The 17,190-nt window shown below is 40.4% G+C and overlaps 1 protein-coding gene across 2 annotated transcripts; it reads right to left on the bottom strand.

The window, feature by feature from the left end:
• Positions 1-13,278: 13,278 nt before the first annotated feature.
• Positions 13,279-16,921, bottom strand: STEAP4 (STEAP4 metalloreductase). Of its 2 annotated transcripts, XM_026039467.1 has the most exons (4): positions 16,466-16,921; positions 15,357-15,884; positions 14,689-14,853; positions 13,279-13,594 (listed from the first exon to the last, which is right to left on the bottom strand). In XM_026039467.1, exons 1-4 carry the CDS (start codon positions 16,919-16,921, stop codon positions 13,325-13,327), a joined length of 1,419 nt encoding a protein of 472 aa, XP_025895252.1. In that variant the 3' UTR covers positions 13,279-13,324. The 2 variants fall into 2 exon arrangements, with proteins under 2 accessions (XP_025895252.1, XP_025895253.1); XM_026039468.1 differs by lacking the exon at positions 15,357-15,884 and having other exon boundaries at positions 16,466-16,919.
• Between the last annotated feature and the right edge of the window lie 269 nt (positions 16,922-17,190).

Below are 17,190 nucleotides of genomic sequence, written 5' to 3'. Positions count from 1 at the left end.
ATCTCCATGTGAGCAGGAACTTCTCTCCTKTGAGGGTGACAGAGCYCTGGCACAGGCTGCCCAGGGAGGCTGTGGAGYCTCCTTCTCTGGAGATCTTCYAAAGCCGCCTGGATGCCGCCCTGTGCCCCGTGCTCTGGGTGTCCCTGCTGGACTAGGTGATCTCCAGAGGCCCCTTCCAACCTCAACCAGTCTGTGATTCTAAGAGTTGTAGAGAGGTTAGTGAAAATGTGAAATCTGATATGCACGTATAGCAAATACCTCATCAAGACAGTAGGAAAGCATTTTTAACAACATTAGTTGGAATAAACCTATCAGATASAGACCAGCTGCTAGATGAAGGTATAGATGAACTGTATAAGCTGCATAGAAAAAGAGTGGTGTTTCACACCTACTTCTTTTCTGTACATAAACACAACAGGAATATCCAGTCACCATCCCATTGCAGTGCTTCGAGTGACGCTATCAGGAATRGGCATTGCACTTGGGAGTTAATGTTTGCAAGATCGTCCAAATTCGACAACACRCGAAGAAAGGAAGTGGCAGGCAGATAAAACGAAGTAATGTACTTTATATGGTTTGCTGGCTGGGTGTTTTGTTTGCATTAGCGCATTTATTTTTTCCTGTATTCTTCTGGGCTTGTCCTGCAAGAGGCTGTTCGAGATCAACCAATATTCTTCTGAAGGGCTCCTGGCCTGTGGAAACTTTTATGCTACAGATAAAAAACTGTTAGAAATACCCTGGTATGAGACCTGTGCGAGCTAAGCGGGCACAGGCTGCGCAAAAAAACGGCAGGAATAGTCCCTCTGGTGGAAGACTGAGCTCAAGCAGCGCAGCACATCTGCACTGCTGCCCTGCTAGATAAAGTAGGGCATTTTCCCAAGAACTGACCTAAGCAAAATAATTTTCCCTAGAAAATTCAAATTATGTATGCAGTTTACATTCCAAAACTTTTGCTGGATTATTCTTAATAGAGTGTCAAGAAGGAGTTCCAAGCCAAGTTACAGTAATGGCATTATTATCTTTAAGCTCAATCACAAGTCACACTGATTTTATTTACCATATTTCCTCAGGGTGAACAAACACTAGCATAACTGCAGTGTACGTCACATACCTTTTGCTTTCCTTGCTGTGCCTCACCAGTGAATTAAGTAACTAGCAAGTGTGATAGGTTTAAATCTGATGTGAGCTTAGACATGACATATAAATTCAGCCACCCYGAGCCAAAAGCCTTAACCTCACAGTATTGCTACTTCCCATCTGGTTTAGCTGCATGCTGAAGCTTCAAACTTTCCTGGCAAAACGGATATGGAATTTGTCCTTCCCAGAAGCGCAATAAAAGTAGCTAGGGAGGTGAAAGGGAATTAAMGGGTAAAGTTCAAATTTGCTGACATGTTTACTTATGAGAGGATAAAACTTGAAAATAAGTACGTTTCTTGAAGAAAAAAAAAAATCTCACTAAATTGCCACAGCTTGAGATGCAAATTCAWGCAGTGATGTAATGGTTAATTAAAAAGCTAAATATGGTACTGAGCAAAAGATATTAAAGTAGAAGTGCCTGCTAAACTTGCAGACAGAGCAAAGACAGAATACACAGTCTTTAGAATATGCAGCCTTCAGTTTCTCTCTTAGAATAGGCACTTGAAAACACTGTTTTTTTCCCCCACAGAACTCCTACCTCACTYGGTGCCTGAATGAAGGCTGTCCCACTTAGTCTGCTGTTTTTACTCTTCCTTGACGCCAGTCCTCCTTGTTATGTTTATGGCATATTATTTATACTCTGCTCTTCAGACMCTTATTTCTCACAAGGATTTTCTGTGACACTAATCACTATCATAGGGATTTTTTTTTTTTTGAATAGTCATCACATAATGCATCTGTAAAGGTGAGGGGCTGGGCATTTCTGTCACTTTATTGGTAAAGAGARTAATAGAGATTTAACGTTTCTGTAATTTTTAATGGTTCTTTTTGAGCCACTATGTATTTTCTCCAACTCCATGTGACTTCTGGTCTCAGTTTTCCTTCCCAACTCCCAGTTCCAGCCTCTCTAGCAGGTGGTTATGTGTGAAGACTCCCTCTGTCCRTATCCCTTTTCTGGTTCACTTCTGTGTGCACTATTGTGGGACTCTCTGGGCATCAGCAAGAGCATCCCTGAAAGACTAAGGCAAACCTTAATAACCTTAACTGTCGTTGGTGCTGTTATTGAGGTTTTGATATTGCCATAATTTATACATCTAAAAATCAGGTTTTAATTATACTATAAAATAGCACAACACATTGATTTCATTATAAATTGTGCATTCTGCATATACGAGCTCTTCATAGAATTAAAACTTAGAAGTAGTTTTTCAGTAACAAAATTATAAGATAAAGTCACTTGCAGTTTGATGACTTCCAACATTATCTTTAACTACRGGTTTAATCAAGGTATTAAAATATCTAAAGATAATTCTGATACATGCCTGTAACTATGAAAAGACATTTAAAATTCTACTTACTTGGAATATCACTTCACATATGATCTGTACTTCTTTATTACTTACTCTATTTCAAAACCTTCGATTTTTGAAAAATTGGATAATAAAAGCAGAGCTCAATGAGCCCTGCAAGCTCCCTAAATCCTTCAGCTGCATAACACAGGGTCACAATCCACATCTGCTCTGTTTTACCAAACAGAAGCAATGAATGAAAAGCAGCTGTGTATAAATGATGGCAACTCAGAGCAAGCTCAGCTGTGGGGAGCCTGATCCCCCCTTGTACAGCCCTTGTTGCAATTGTGTGTATCAGCATGCATGCTCTGATGTGGGAATATATTTTCTGGAATGGTAGAACTCAGATTGTATTTTTTTCCTTAAGTGCAGAGCAGGAATGCAGTGCCCTGCTGCTGCACAGGCTGCTGTGGGTGTCTGGCATGTGGGGAAATCCCTGTCTGCAGAGCTGGCGTTGACCAAAGAGCCGCGCGGCGCCCTGGGGACAAGTCACCCGCCTGGCCGCCAGCTCTCCCCACGCGGATGTTTTGATACCGGTTCTGCTGCTACGCGGGGTGTGTGTCGAAAGTTCCCCAAATATTGCAGAATACATCCCCAAGCAGCCAACACATGATGCGTTTACGGTTCCTACCACAAAAAGTTACCATATTAAGCTTTAAAGGAGAACACATTCTTCCCTCTGATGTGGCTTTTGTATTTTTTTTTATATTTTCATTTTTTTTTTTATATTTATACTCGCTACTCATGTGTGAATAGGCCGATATTTTTTCCCTCGTGGCTCGTGTTAGCCTCCCTGCTCCTTCTGTTTTGTAACCACCTCTCCTGAGCTGCCAAGCGTTTCAGGAAGGAGCCTGATGCTTCCCGAGCGGCGCCCACCAGGTGTCACACGAGGACCTTCAACACAGACACATCCACGCGCCCTCCATGGCCTGCTAACCCGTGCGAGCTGTTCTTTAGGCCTAACTTTTTTTATGTAGTTACCTAACAGGCGTTTAGAAGTTTATGTCTAGGTTCTTCTATTGGATTTTTTTTTTTTAAGCAAAGATCAGTAGCAAAGCAATCAGTTGGTGGCAACTGATACTTTAAAAAAAGGCACTCTTAAGCTAGGAGCTGCTGTCTGATGTCAGTCTTGGCAATGCCCGTCCCTGGAAGTGCCCCTGTGACCGGCTTCCCTTGGAAGCCAGCAGAGCTGTGAGCAACCAGTGTGTCTCTGTGCCCCTCTGGCTTGGGATATACAACTTGTCTCTCTAAGGAGTCAGGGATGTTCCTCTCCTCTTTGCTTTCTACTTTCATCTTGTATCTTTGTTAATTTTGGCATTTTTGGTCGCCTTTAATATTAGCTAGTATCCATGCTAGTATCCATTAAGACCTTCTGAGGATTTAGCTTTAACAGAATTTCTCCAAATTGAAGATCAAAACCTATAAAAGCATTAATGAGAAAAGTAAAGAGCAAAAAAAAAAAAAAAAAAAACCCACACCACCACCACCAACAAAACCTAAAAGCCACAATCTAATAAAATCACGAACATGGGCCTGTTCTCAGGGCGGAGCCAGCTCCTTAGCAGTTCTGATGCTCAGGGCAGGTAAGATGTGGCCAGCCGTGCCTGCGATGTGAGGAGCTGCGATGTGAGGAGCCCAGTTCACCGCTGGTGGTGGCCCTGGGCGCTCCCTGYGCAGCCCTGTTGTGCTCAGCGGCCTGTGGCGCTGCGAAGGCTGGAGCAGTGAGTTCCAGTGAAGCTCTGGGAAGCTCTTTGCCAGAAACCGGCTTGGGGGGAAGATCTGCCTTCATGGTTGTTAAAGAAAGGCCATTATATTTTCTATATGAAAAGTTAATAAGTCTGTTTCTTCTGGAAGTTTGCTTTCTTTAGGAGGAGACCAGAGGTGTGTGTGTGGGGGGCAATGAATGTTGATTGAATGTTTATAATTAAAAAAAAAAAAAAACAAAAAGGAAATTTCATCTCCATATGAGGAGGAACTTCTYTCCTGTGAGGGTGACAGAGCCCTGGCACAGGCTGCCCAGGGAGGCTGTGGAGTCTCCTTCTCTGGAGATCTTCCAAAGCCGCCTGGATGCCGCCCTGTGCCCCGTGCTCTGGGTGTGCCTGCTGGAGCAGGGAGTTGGACTGGATGATCCCTGGAGGTCCCTTCCAACCTCAACCTGTCTGTGGTGCTGTGCATCTGTGATTTCCTTTCTCGCATGAAGTCTATTAATAAAAYCAATCAGGAGGCAACTCTCTAATTCATTGACCTCTTCCTGTCTGGAATAATGTGCGGAATTATACTGGGGGAATTATAAAGTTATATCTGTGTCCTGGTTGAAAGAGCTGCTCTTAAAACTTATGTTGTACTCAAAGATTTTCTTCTGGAGCAGGAATTAGGGTTCAGGATACCAGTGCTGGTCTGATGCCTCAGACTTTCTCCACCTTTGAACACTTATTCTCTCTTTACTGTTTGTAAATTGAAATAACAAGACTTTTTTTATGGCTCAGTCTGTTTATATGGTTTGTGTTATCTTTATATAGAATCTCCATAATTTAACTAATTAGAGAAAGAATATTCAGCAAGAGTAATCTAATTTTAAGCATTTTCTACATCTCACATTTTGCAAGGTTGGGATTTGAGGTGGGCTAACAGAGTGCTGTAGCACTCCACCTACTTTTTGCAATGTGATGTCTTTAGCTTGTTCTTCTGCCACAATAAGAGACTGCATCAATCAATATATTTTATTATCATGTATTTCTTAAATAATAATAAAGAAAACTCCTTAGGAAACTGCAGTTAATGTTTTTCCAGTAAATTTATTTCTACTGTTTTTCCTGGCACATCTCTGACCAAAGTAGTGTTTGGACTAATTGCTAAAACTTCCCTCCAGATAGCCAAGGGGAAAATCCATGACTCCCTGTTTGCACATACTCTGTGCTTGTGCCAGGGGGAGCTGTTTAAGAAACATTTTATTTATTTATTTATTTATCTATTTATTTACTTTAATAAATAATTAATTACTTAATAAGTAATTAAATAAAGATTAATTAATTATTTGTAACTGTGTGTGGGGAAAGAAATAGGTGACAAAGCAGCATGCTTTTTTTTAATATACGATTCTTTTAAGGGAACTTTCAGGAGCATTCTCCCATTTGAAAGCAAGAAATGAGCATTAAATGATGTAATGGAACCTCCTGCATTACGCAGGCTCTGCATTTCATTTGGTTCCCCCTATCCCAAATTCATTGACTTGCACATAACTAAAACAGCTCTTCCACATCAATATCTGCTCTTTGCCTAATGTTTGCAAGACATACCTAATGCTCTCATGCTGAAGAATGTTCACTTGAACACATAGTGGCAGTCATTATCCTCACTTTTTTTTTTTTTTCCTCTAGTACAAAAGCAAGTTTTACATCTAAATTTGTATGGCTCTAACTCCAAGAAGTTTTCTTATGTTGGGATAATGGCATTTGATACTGTTGCTTTGCCTGTCAAATAGTTATAATACTTCTCCTGTCCTAAACAGTATCAAATGCTAGACACCTAAACATGAGAAGAACTGAGCAGCCGCCTTGACTCTCAGCCTCTGAGTTGGAGCACTTTAAACCAASTCAGCTTAAACCAAGACACAGCTTTAAACCAAGTCAGAACTGTCTCTGTGCACTGGTGGTTTTATCTGATGCTTATGTGATACTTTCTGGGTGCTTCTCTCACATCTGTGGCTCTGGTAGACAGTCTCAGAGCTGCATATGTTTGCTTAGCTTGTGTTTTTCTGCTTTTCATAGAAGAGATGACCCCTTTTTTTGGATTTATTTCAGATTTATTATGAAATTTTGTTGTTAACATAACAACCTCAGCACCGTAAGTCTCTTAAGTCTGAGGAATTTTTCCCTATTTTTATAGCATTTTTAGTCACTCTTCTCCAAAGCCTTCAATATCCTTTTCACAATGTGGTGCAATACTCAACGGGTGCAGAAACTAAGTTCCATGCTCTGTCCATCTGAAAATGCCAACTTTATAGTAGATCTCTTCCCTGTCTCCTCTCTGTTCCCTTTCCCCCTCCCKTAGCAAGTTTGTACATGGTTCACAATCCTTTCTAAAAGGCCCTCTCTAATTTTTTTTCAGTCGATGCTTTCCAGGAAATATCTCCTTGCTTTCTTAGTGCAACACGTGTTCCCAGACAATACACCTAGACAAYGACTTTCTATAGGGCTGGATGCAAATGTGGTAGGTCTGAAAACCCACAGTTCATCAAAGTGCTTCTTTGTATATCTGTCCTCTTCATTGCTCATAGGGATTCCCAGGATCACGTAACTTCCTCAGCACCTGTTTTCTGCTTGTTTAGAGTTGTTACGTACAACAGTGGGTCTGCAACCAATTCYTGAGAAGCTAACAGAAATCTCACTTATTTGGTGGTAGTTTTTGGTATAAATTTATCAGAGCAGGCTACAAAAGCTGTAATCCTCAGGGTAGCATACTAGCTGTCTTTAAAAAGTTATTAACACTTTTTTTATTAGCATTTATTTTTTAGAATTAAATTCAAGCTTGAGATTATCCACAGTAACTCTAGATGTTTTTATTTTTTTTTTTCTTTTTAAATTGAAGAATATGTAGTGGGAATACTTTGAAACTTTCATTGTGGTCATCGGGAGATGTTAGTATGTGGTTGTATTTCCAGTTGTGCAGTAGGATCAGATATGATTTTTATTAATCCTTATTCATGTTCCAAATCACCCTTTTTGCATTTACACTTGTGCTTCTTTCCTGGAATGATATTTATGTACCTAAATAATCTTCTGGACACTTCTGAAGATTCACTGGAAACCATGAATTCTGAAGGGTGAATATTAAACAATTTAGGATATATATATTGTATATTAAAGTGAGGGCAAGAAGAAATGATTTGCCAAGAGTTGCGGGGAGTTCTCCAATATTTTAAATTCAACAGTTCTTTTAGAATATGTCTAAATTGGGAGTTTTCAGCCTGTTGTCACAGATTACCTGCCAGGAGTAACAAATGACAACTGGGTTAAAAATGCCTGTTTTCAGGAAGCTTAAACTTTGCGGCAATCCTYATTGCTTTTGGAAAATTCACAGAGAGCCATGAATGTGACAACTCTTGGTGGTTCAGGAAGGAGTTAATTCAGGCAGTGTCTGCCCATGTTCTGCAGGAAGAGAGAATAGTTGATCACAAGGTTGCCTTCTGGCTCTCTAATTTATAAAGGTTGTAATTAGAGAACTGTCATTAGCTTTATGAAATCTGTATCCAATTCCTTGCTTTGCCTCAGACTTCCTATGTGATGTTTTATCAGTCACTGAGACAAGGATCATTAAAGAAACTTGGGATGTGTCTGTGACGGAGGTAAGCGTGGATCTAAGTGCCAGCTTCTTTGTAAAAGACAGTGAAGTTCAGGGGCTTGCTGAGAAGTGTGGAGCTTCGTCCATGCTTGTCCATTGAAGAAGAGCAGCTCGAAGGTGTTCCCCAGGAAGGATCTTGTCATAAAAGTCAGCATAGYTGCAAAAACCCTTTGAACTCTCTAAAACTGGAAATATTCCTCCGGCCCTGACAAGCTTGGGAATCTTAATGTGTTGGATTTATTTACTCTGCAAMACTAAGCAGCTTTGGTAGTAAAACAGGACTGGAGTTTCTGCAGTGTGACATGAGGTCTGACCTTTAGACAAATCCAATTAAACATAGGATTTAGTTTCCATTCTTTACTTTTGGGATCGGAAAACAGAAGCTACAAACCAACCAAACAAACTCTAATCCTATATGTATTTATCATAATTCCCTGTAATTATTTCTGCACCCSTCCATGCTGATTCCCTCGGATGTGGGGTTTGCCCTGTTCCTGCCAGCTCCTGCCCCTCTGGATCATCACTAGCCAAACAAGGAGGGGGAAGAGTGGGGTTAAGGGGCTGCCTTCTTCCCAAGGGCTGCCCCTCTGAGCCGCTTTCTCAGGTAACTGCTCACCTTGCCTATCACTTGCTTATCTTCTTGATATGGAAGCCTTCCTTTAGGCTTTCTGAAACCTCTTTCTCACGACATGGATGAATCAGATTCACAAAAGAGCCAAACATCTTGTGCTTGGTTTTGTTTCAGTCCTTCAGAGACATAAATGAGAACACACAGTAGCCTCTGTCCTGCATCTGGCCGGTAGGAAGCTCCATCTGGCCTGAACTCTTTCCCCTGGGGAGGCATTTTGGCCAGCTATATTCACTGCTCAACAACAGAAGTCCTGTGCCTGATGTGAAGAGCTGGGTTCTTCGCTGCTGCTGCTAAAMACTGGCTGTTGGGGTGTGGAGTGACAGCTATTTTGGGGAGGGTTCTGGTAAATGTTTGTAAAGGAGGACCGAATAAATTGACTTGTACTGTTTTAGACTGGGGAAAGAGGGAGGTGTTGAGATGTCGAAACCTGAGCCAGATTCTATGACTGGCCAAGTTTGAACTTTTCATGTAGTATATACTGAATACTAAGGCAACAAGGTACTGAAATACTGGTGGCAGGCAACCAAAAGTAGTAAAAAAGTGTAACATWTTCTGTCATACAGCTAGTAGAAATAAATTTWAAAAAAAGTTAGATGCTTCTTTCTTTTTCTCAATATCGCAACCATTGTTTTACATTTTTTTTCCCCATATATCTTTTCTCCACACTCAGTCTTTGAATATACCCATTTCTTCCCTTACCCCCCACCTTTAGTGTCAGGACTTGATGGTAGATAACCCACCCCAAGCATACTTATTTTGTTTAAATTATACTGACTAAATATATTGTTTCAGTGATGAGACTGTCTAAAGATGTTATCCAGATAGCTACATTCCTTTCTTCCTTGTTTCCTTCTGTTTTTATCCATACAACTATGTTCCTTTGATTTTCCTTGACCTAACAGTATTCAGCTGTTATTTTTTTCTTTATTTTTTACATATTTTTTGAGCTCTCAGAGATTTATAAAGTATATACCATTCCATCATGCATAAAACTGGAAAAAAATGAGTTATAAACTGAAAAAGGTCCCTTTGCACTATTGTTAGACTAKATTGATAGTAGTTAAGATAGGTTAAAGCTAAACAAGTGAGAAGAAAAGCAAGCATAACAAAGGAATTGTATTTAAATGACTCCTAAATTATGGGCAAATTTGGATGTGGAGACAAGTGAGAGAGGAAGAAAAGATGCATATAGAGACATAAACCCCCCAAATTACTTCACAGAATCTCAGAAGAGTTGGAAGTGTCAAGTGGAGACAATCTGGTCAAACCCCCTGCTCAAGCAGGGTCCACTACAGCAGGTTACCCAGGACCATATAGAGTTGGGCTTTGAATTTCTCCAAGGATGGAGGCTCTACAACCTCTCTGGACAACCTGTGCCAGTGTTCAAACCATCCTTGCAGCAAAGAAGTGTTTTCTAGTGTTCAAGAGGAAATTACRTTTCATTCTGTGCCCATTGCCTCTTGTCCTGCCACTGGGCACCACTGAGAAGGGTCTGGCCCCATCCTTTAGGTGGTGACTTTGATTTCGAAGTATATTTTGAGAGCTAATGCATTATTCYTGTAGGGATTCTTAAAAAGTCATARTATATGTATGCAAATAGAGGCCTTATTTCTGCTTCTGGGAACCGTATGTGGCACATCTTTCCAAAATTAATTTCACAATCCTTCTTATGTATATTTTCCAAAAATGTCAATACATAAGAAATATTTAAATTACAAAGAACTCAGCCTCAAAAAATGTATACAACCCATGAACACTTTCCATAACTGCTTGTTTCAAAAATATTGCCATTTAACTATGTTAGTTTAGCTCTGTTAGTCTAGCTATTATGCAAACTGCTTTCTCTGCAATGTTCATGAAATAAATGCATAAATTTGTGAAGCAAATACGCCCCAGCTGCCCAAGAATAATAGGATATAAAATCCTTCACTCAGGCTGGAAAAACAAGTGCTACTGGAGATCTGACCTCTGATTATCTGTTGAAGTCAACGGAGAGCCTGCTGCTGGCTTCAAACGAGGGGGCTTTGGAGCAGCTGCTGGGCGCTGGCCCATTCAGACCTGCCTCCTGCAAGCAAACGAAGTCGCTTGTTTGGTTTGTACACAACAGATWGGCACTTCATTCCTGCACTAAACCTCAAATTGCAAATTGTCCCTACCTACCATTTTCAGTAAATCTCAGTTTATATTTCAGCCTTACAAAGGCAACCTAATACGGGTCCTGAAATAAATTTTTTTTGTCTTTTCTGCAGGACCTACAGTCCCGTGCCTATCTATGGTATAAATATATACTAAATATATATATATATACGTGTGTGTATATATATATACATATATATACACACACACACTATATGGTATAGTGCCGCCCTCAGGAGCATAGAGATGGTAGCCAGTTGGACTGCAGTCAGTAAATGAGGCTACTTCTCTGTGAGGTTAAAGAAGATGTGTTTTGGCCTGTCATCCACTGAAGAGGGCACTCTGATATGCAGAATCCTGTGTTCTGAGGGAAGAAGACACCGAGCACTTGTTATATCTGTATCTGATGAAGCATTGCTATTAGGCGAGCATTTCTTGCCACAGGTTGTGCAGTTTAAACAACAACCAACAAGTTCAGCCAAAAGAGAGAATTGGGCAGGTTTAGCACTGTATCAACACAGGCAGATACTCCTGTAAATCCTTTAAAAGTAACTGTAAAAACAAACAGTATATGATTTTTGGTGGTTACAATTCTTAAACATGTAAATCTGGGGAAAATTTGATGGCAAACACGGGGTGCATCTGTTCAGTTGGCTGCTTGTTTTCTTCACTGACTTGCTCTTCAGCCAACACACACATACATAGACGCACACAGACATGGTCCCCCTGTTGTTCTCAGACATATTAACTCTCTTACTGTCTTTCTTGCTCTCTGCTTGTGTCTAGAGRCGATTCTTTCAGGGAGTCCTAAGAGCTATTATGGGCATCAGCACAACAGCGTGACTTCTTTGGCTCCTTGATCCCTTTTCAGTAAGTGCTTCCATTAGATTAACTTGGAAAATCTCTAAGCAAAGCATGAAACAAACTACTTCTCCATTCTTTAGTAGGCCAAAGAATAGATCTGTAATGATGCAGACATCAGTCAGCAAACATACGTGACAGGCTGAGTGCACCTATGCTGATTAGTAGGATCACTTGGTGCTAGGATTATTTACAAGAAATCTGGCTGCATCAATTGCTAATACACTGGTGTCCTTTATCATTTTCTTGGTATAAAGAAATTTCTTTCTTTTTAGTCCAGAGAGTAGGAAGGGGAAGGGATAGAGATCCTGAATAAAAAAGACTTCACTGTTGACAAATATTTTGTTGTGTCATTCAGATAATGGTCTTTTTTTTCCCCCTCATCTGTTTGACAGTGCTTGTTTAAATAAGTTAGCTATTGCATGTTCATACTTTGTGAGTACMCTCTTGAAAAGACAGGGAAAAGACAGGGAGAGAAGGTGGTGAACAGCTCTTTTCTGCCATTTCTGCAGCAAACAAGCAAATAAGCACTTTTTATTTATTTATTTTTTCCCTCCAGGGTAAAGGAGGCTCTGCAAAGAGTTCCTCTCTTTGCAGTGTAACAAGGTCGCCACCTCATCTGGGTTCTGTTTTACTGCAACGTAAAAGCCCACTCCAAACCTTAAACAAAGATCTGCTTAGGTGAGGGTCTAAGAGCAGAGGTGGGGGAAGGCCACCACCAACAGGTACTGGTGAAGACAGGATCCCATTTCATTCTGCTGCCCAAGGCCTATCCTAAAACCACCAAGCAGCAGCCACATCCTATCAGAAGTTGTTCAGGAAATGATACAAAGTTTGACACTTTTAAGGATTTTTCTTTATTATATTTAAAATCTTTGCATTTTACATAGAATATCTTTAATATTGCACCCAAGGATCTCTAACAAAATTAGTGATAATATTTTCATGAAATTAAATCTTGATATATATATATATATATATATATATATATATACACACACACACACAAATCCCTGGTTAAATAGGATTGTTCTTCCCTTTCTTTCCTTGCCTGTTGCATACAGAGTTACTGGTTACTTTTCACATGTACCTGTTGCCACGCTTAGGTGTGTGACTGCACCTCCTGAGGTCTTTCTGGCATTTTTGCTTCTCCTTCGATCCCTTCCTAGCTACAGTTGTAGTACTATAGCAAAGCAAAGATTCAGTAATCCTTCACCCATGCTCTTMGAGCATCGCAATTCCTATCTGCAAGCCGAATGGGCAAATCTTGCTCAAGTACCTCTAACATATGAGGATCTTTTGGATCAGACAAGAATGAAGGTTAAAGTAATGCTGTGAAGAACTGAACTCTTCTTAGGCCAGAAAATGGCCCCGTCCTAGAGATGCTGCTGGCTTTAGTGGTGGGATCAGACTGTGTGTGAGAGAGAGAGTTAGGGTCTCCTTGACGGGAGCTTGAAGGCCTGAGCCAGCATGGGCMGGATGGGCAAGAGAAGGGGTCACCACGTAACAGCAGAGGTTTCTCTGGTTCTGCCCAGCCTGCAGTGAGATGCAGAATGACAAAGGAGGGACACTGGGCATCATTCTCCTCTTTCCTATTCCTACTAGGAATAGAGGATGAATAGATGAGGGGGAAATATACTCAGCAGAAATGAAGGCCTATGCCTGTATCCAAGCTTACATGGACAGCTGGAGCTCAACTGGCCCCTTGTTTGAAAAYGTACATTTTCATCTTGTAACTGTGGAGTGATTTTATTATATTCAGGGCATTGCCATATTTTTCACGTTTTTTGCTCACCTTCCAGATAAAGTTGGATATGGGGGATACTGCCCCCGCAATCTTTTTCGTTTTTGAAAATGCAGCCTGATTTAGTTATACAGCAGACTTGTTGATAATATAGTGGGACTGTTCAGAGTATTGAGGATTCCTCTCCCAGCCCTGCCGGATTCGTGTGAGTGGCTTATCAAGACAGGGAAATACAAGCACAAATTTCACCACCAGTACAATGCAAGGAACTATGAGAGAGAGCATGTAGACGCTTGGAAGGCACCATCTGTACGAGGAGGCATATAGGAACCACTTCCCACCATAAACCAGTGTGTGGGCAGTACACAGGATCAGTGTCAGGTATCCCAGCTTGGACTAGGGAGAAAAGAAGGAAAGAAAAAAAAAGAAATGGGGGTTAAAATCATATGCTACACATCAGAACAAATGCAGTTTACAGTATGTGGTAAGTTTTACGGCATGTGCTAATTTGGGGGCTAATCTGGGGCTGCTATGAAATATTTATGAATATAAAGGCAGTTACTCTTTTTAGTAAAGCTTCATTCAGATGGTCCTAGGTGAAACATCATTTTGGGTCTTTTTTCTTGTGAACTACCCTGCTACTTTTTTCCAGCAAACACATACTGCCTAGTGGTTATCACGTATATGAAAATGCAGAGAAAATGGTCAAAGACAGATCAGAGATCCAAGCTGTTTTTTGCTGTAGTGATAACGCACCCTGAACAGTGCAGGTCTGTATAAAACATTCAGTGACTTTAATCTTTCTTCCCCTTTGCCTTCGCTCTTGCACAGGCCCTGCAGCCTGCACCAAGCTTCCTCGGAGCCAAGGGCTAACACTACAAGGCCAGGCTCTTTGTAGGTGCAGCAAATTTTAGAGCCTGTGGAAACTGCAGATTTCCTTCCTTGTTACTGAGAGACACATTTTATCTGTGTGCTAAAGTGAATTTTCAGACTCATTTTAACTGGCCTATCCTACTAACTCAATAAATTAGTTTTTCACCTGAGCCAAGGAAATCAGCCCAGTAAGTGGCTGAAATATTCTGTGATTTAGTATAATTTAGCAATAGGTAATTCTACAATGTCAGCTTTTGCTATTTAGCAGCTCAGGTCTTCTTGTTCTCTGTTGTTAATGTAAATGATCTCAGTTCTCCTGTCAGTTCAGAGTGCGCAGAGATGTTGGTAGAGATGTTGGTGCTGTTGTCCTGTTTTCCTTTTTTTTTTTTTTTTTTTTTTCAGTAGGAGAGGTATATGCTGTATAGCTATGCAGAATATATTTTTTCTTTTTTTTTTTTAACCTTAAAATGGTAAAAGACGCACACCTCATTTGGAGATACTAATGGAGAAGAGCGCTGAATCTCTAGCAAATCTTTCTGGGGTCACAGTTTACAAGGGAATAGGAAATTTTCTGGAAGAGGCAGAGGGAAGATTTATTAAAGAAAGTCTTTTTGTACCTGCACAAATCGAAATTCTCGCCAGTTGACACTGTTGCTGACTGAAGGCAAGGAGGTTATTCCCAGCAGAACAAATAAAAAAAATCCTAAGATCCCCAAAGCCAAGTAAGAGTCACTTAGCCAGGCAGAAGTGTTGTCCAATGGATCTGTTCTGTTATTCAGTACCTAAAGAGAAGAAAACCAGGTATATATTAAACTGTTAGCAGTTTTGGAATTAATATGCAAAAAAAAATCTTTTTAAGATAACTGAAATAAATTTTTTATAACATTTTATAAAAATTATATATACATTATAACTTTATATAAAATGTTATACATGGACTATCCTAAAATGAACAAAAAGGATAGACTCACTGCCTCTTTTTAGAGACTCTCCTTGAATGGTTATTCAAAAAGCAGAAGGGACATTATAATATATATAAATTCTGTGTCCCATTACCTATAATTCTGTGGTACTGCATGCTTCATACTGCTGTAGATGTACCACTGAGGACACATATGTCCTCCTTTTTTGTTAAATAAAGTCAGAAAGTCAGGATGCGTGCCATTCTTAAAGATCTACACAGAAATATATTTGTTTAAATTAGTCTTAATTTTTACATTTTTCCTGCCCATTTTGTTAACACACAAACTATGTAGAATGAAGGAGGGAGAGGAGCAAAACTTACCTGGGAAATGACTCTGCTATTTATTCTCCATCTTACATAGGAGCGAATTGGGATAATAAGAGTGTACAAAACATGTAGAAAAGCAAATGCCAAGGCTACTAGTCCAAGCTGTTTTCTACACAGCATCCATTTGTCCAGCCAGTCTGGGAAACGACTGTATTTGGTGCCTCTGTATAACTGAATAATTGCAGCAAGTACCCCAGGAAGATAGACCAGGGCAAGAAGAATGAGTGCCATTGTTGGGCAGATCCGATTTGCAATGGAAATTGCAATAAAGAAAGAAACATCTTTCTTTTCATTAACATAAGGATAAATTACATCACGAATCAAACAGTAGAAGAAGAAGAATGCAGTTAGGCCGAGAGACAAGAGGATGGGGAATTTCCACATTGGAAAGAGCTGCAGAGGGTAATTCTCTATCTCCTGAGCTGCCAGGAGAGATCCCTGATCTAATGGTGTGAGACCCAGTGCACGAACAATATCCATCACCATTTGTTTGGCTTTCTTGTCATCTCCACAGACAAACACCTGCAGTCAAAAACAAACAGAAACTTTATTTTGACAAACTTTCATGATACTCCTTCGTGCTATTCTGCATGGAGATGGAACATAAGCGCAAGTTTCCTAGACTCACTGGCTTCCTTGCCAGCTCTAACCTATAGGTTATTTCTTGACCAGCCTGCCCAAGAAGTAAAAGTCATCCTTTCCTATGGAGAAGGAAATTTTTTCAAGTGGCAGAACTGTATCTATGAAAGCAACAAGCTATAACACACCTAATATAAGATTTTGCCTAGAAAACTTGTTTTTTAATGTAACTTTTGAAGATTCTGCAAGCGACTTGTAAGCACATGTGGTGACATGAGATTCTCCATAGGCAGGAGCAAACTTTGYCACTAGCTGTAGTTGGTGTAGGTTCATGAGAACTCCATGGGACTGGGCACAGAGGTTGCTAAAACATAGTTTATTAGAACCCCAAATTACATTTTAGTCCACAATTATTATCTCGGCCATCTCAAACTTGCCTGATTTGTACATCYCATGTGTTTTGTCTAGTAGGTAACAAGCTGCAGCCTGTTAACATACGGGGTCCTGCCGTCACTCGGTCTTACCTGTCGACTTGCGTCCAGCGTGCCGGATTGCAAGGCCCAGGCTGACACGGTGTTGAAGGCTTTCACAACCTTGGCGCCCGGGATCAGCTCAGCAAGGTATTCTGCGTTGGACTGGGGATACTGGTTTAATTTTAAGTTGTTGCTTACGTCCACCAGCACTTTTCCATGGAGAACTTCTGCTAATGGTAGAAGGAAGTTGTAATGTTGCCTCGGGATGGCTATGATGATGATGGCAGCTTTCTGTGCAGCCTCTGTGTGGCTCAGCACCTCCGCACCCTTGGGAATCAGGCTGGATATCTGAGCCTGTCGGCTTCCAAACACAACGGCGTAGCCGGACTGAATCATTTTATACGCCAGAGCTCTTCCAAAATCTCCTGTTCCAAATATGGCCACTGTCTCTTTTTTGTTTGAAGTGTTAGAAGTTAAAGCCATGACGTTGGAAGGATTTGAAGTCATCTATTAGAAAAGAAAAAGTAATGGGGAAAAAAAGCAAAACATCAATCACAAAAATGAAAGGTTAGCATGGGTTCTGGCTACACAAAATAAATGTATGAGAGCTTTCTTGCTTCTTAATGCACTTTCTGGACATTCTTACTAATACAAGACTCAAGATTTTTGTACAGTTTTAAAAAGCAAGTTCATATATTCAACTCTTCATTGCTTACAGTGCTCTCCATCCTTCTTTCAGTTTTTAATATTCAGCTGAATTTTGCTCTTTTCTTCTC

The sequence above is a fragment of the Nothoprocta perdicaria genome, unplaced genomic scaffold, assembly GCF_003342845.1.
Source record: "Nothoprocta perdicaria isolate Ctin4 unplaced genomic scaffold, notPer1 scaffold_23, whole genome shotgun sequence".
Lineage (NCBI taxonomy): Eukaryota > Metazoa > Chordata > Aves > Tinamiformes > Tinamidae > Nothoprocta > Nothoprocta perdicaria.
This window is presented reverse-complemented; position numbering and strand designations above follow the sequence as displayed.

Bases quoted from the DNA above. Each gene is read 5' to 3' on its own strand.
- STEAP4 (XM_026039467.1), bottom strand. From the start codon at position 16,921: ATGACTTCAAATCCTTCCAACGTCATGGCTTTAACTTCTAACACTTCA. The intron at 15,885-16,465 runs GTAAGACCGAGT...TTTTGACTGCAG, and splicing joins CGCTGGACGCAAGTCGACAG to GTGTTTGTCTGTGGAGATGA. The intron at 14,854-15,356 runs GTAAGTTTTGCT...TCTTCTCTTTAG, and splicing joins ATAGCAGAGTCATTTCCCAG to GTACTGAATAACAGAACAGA.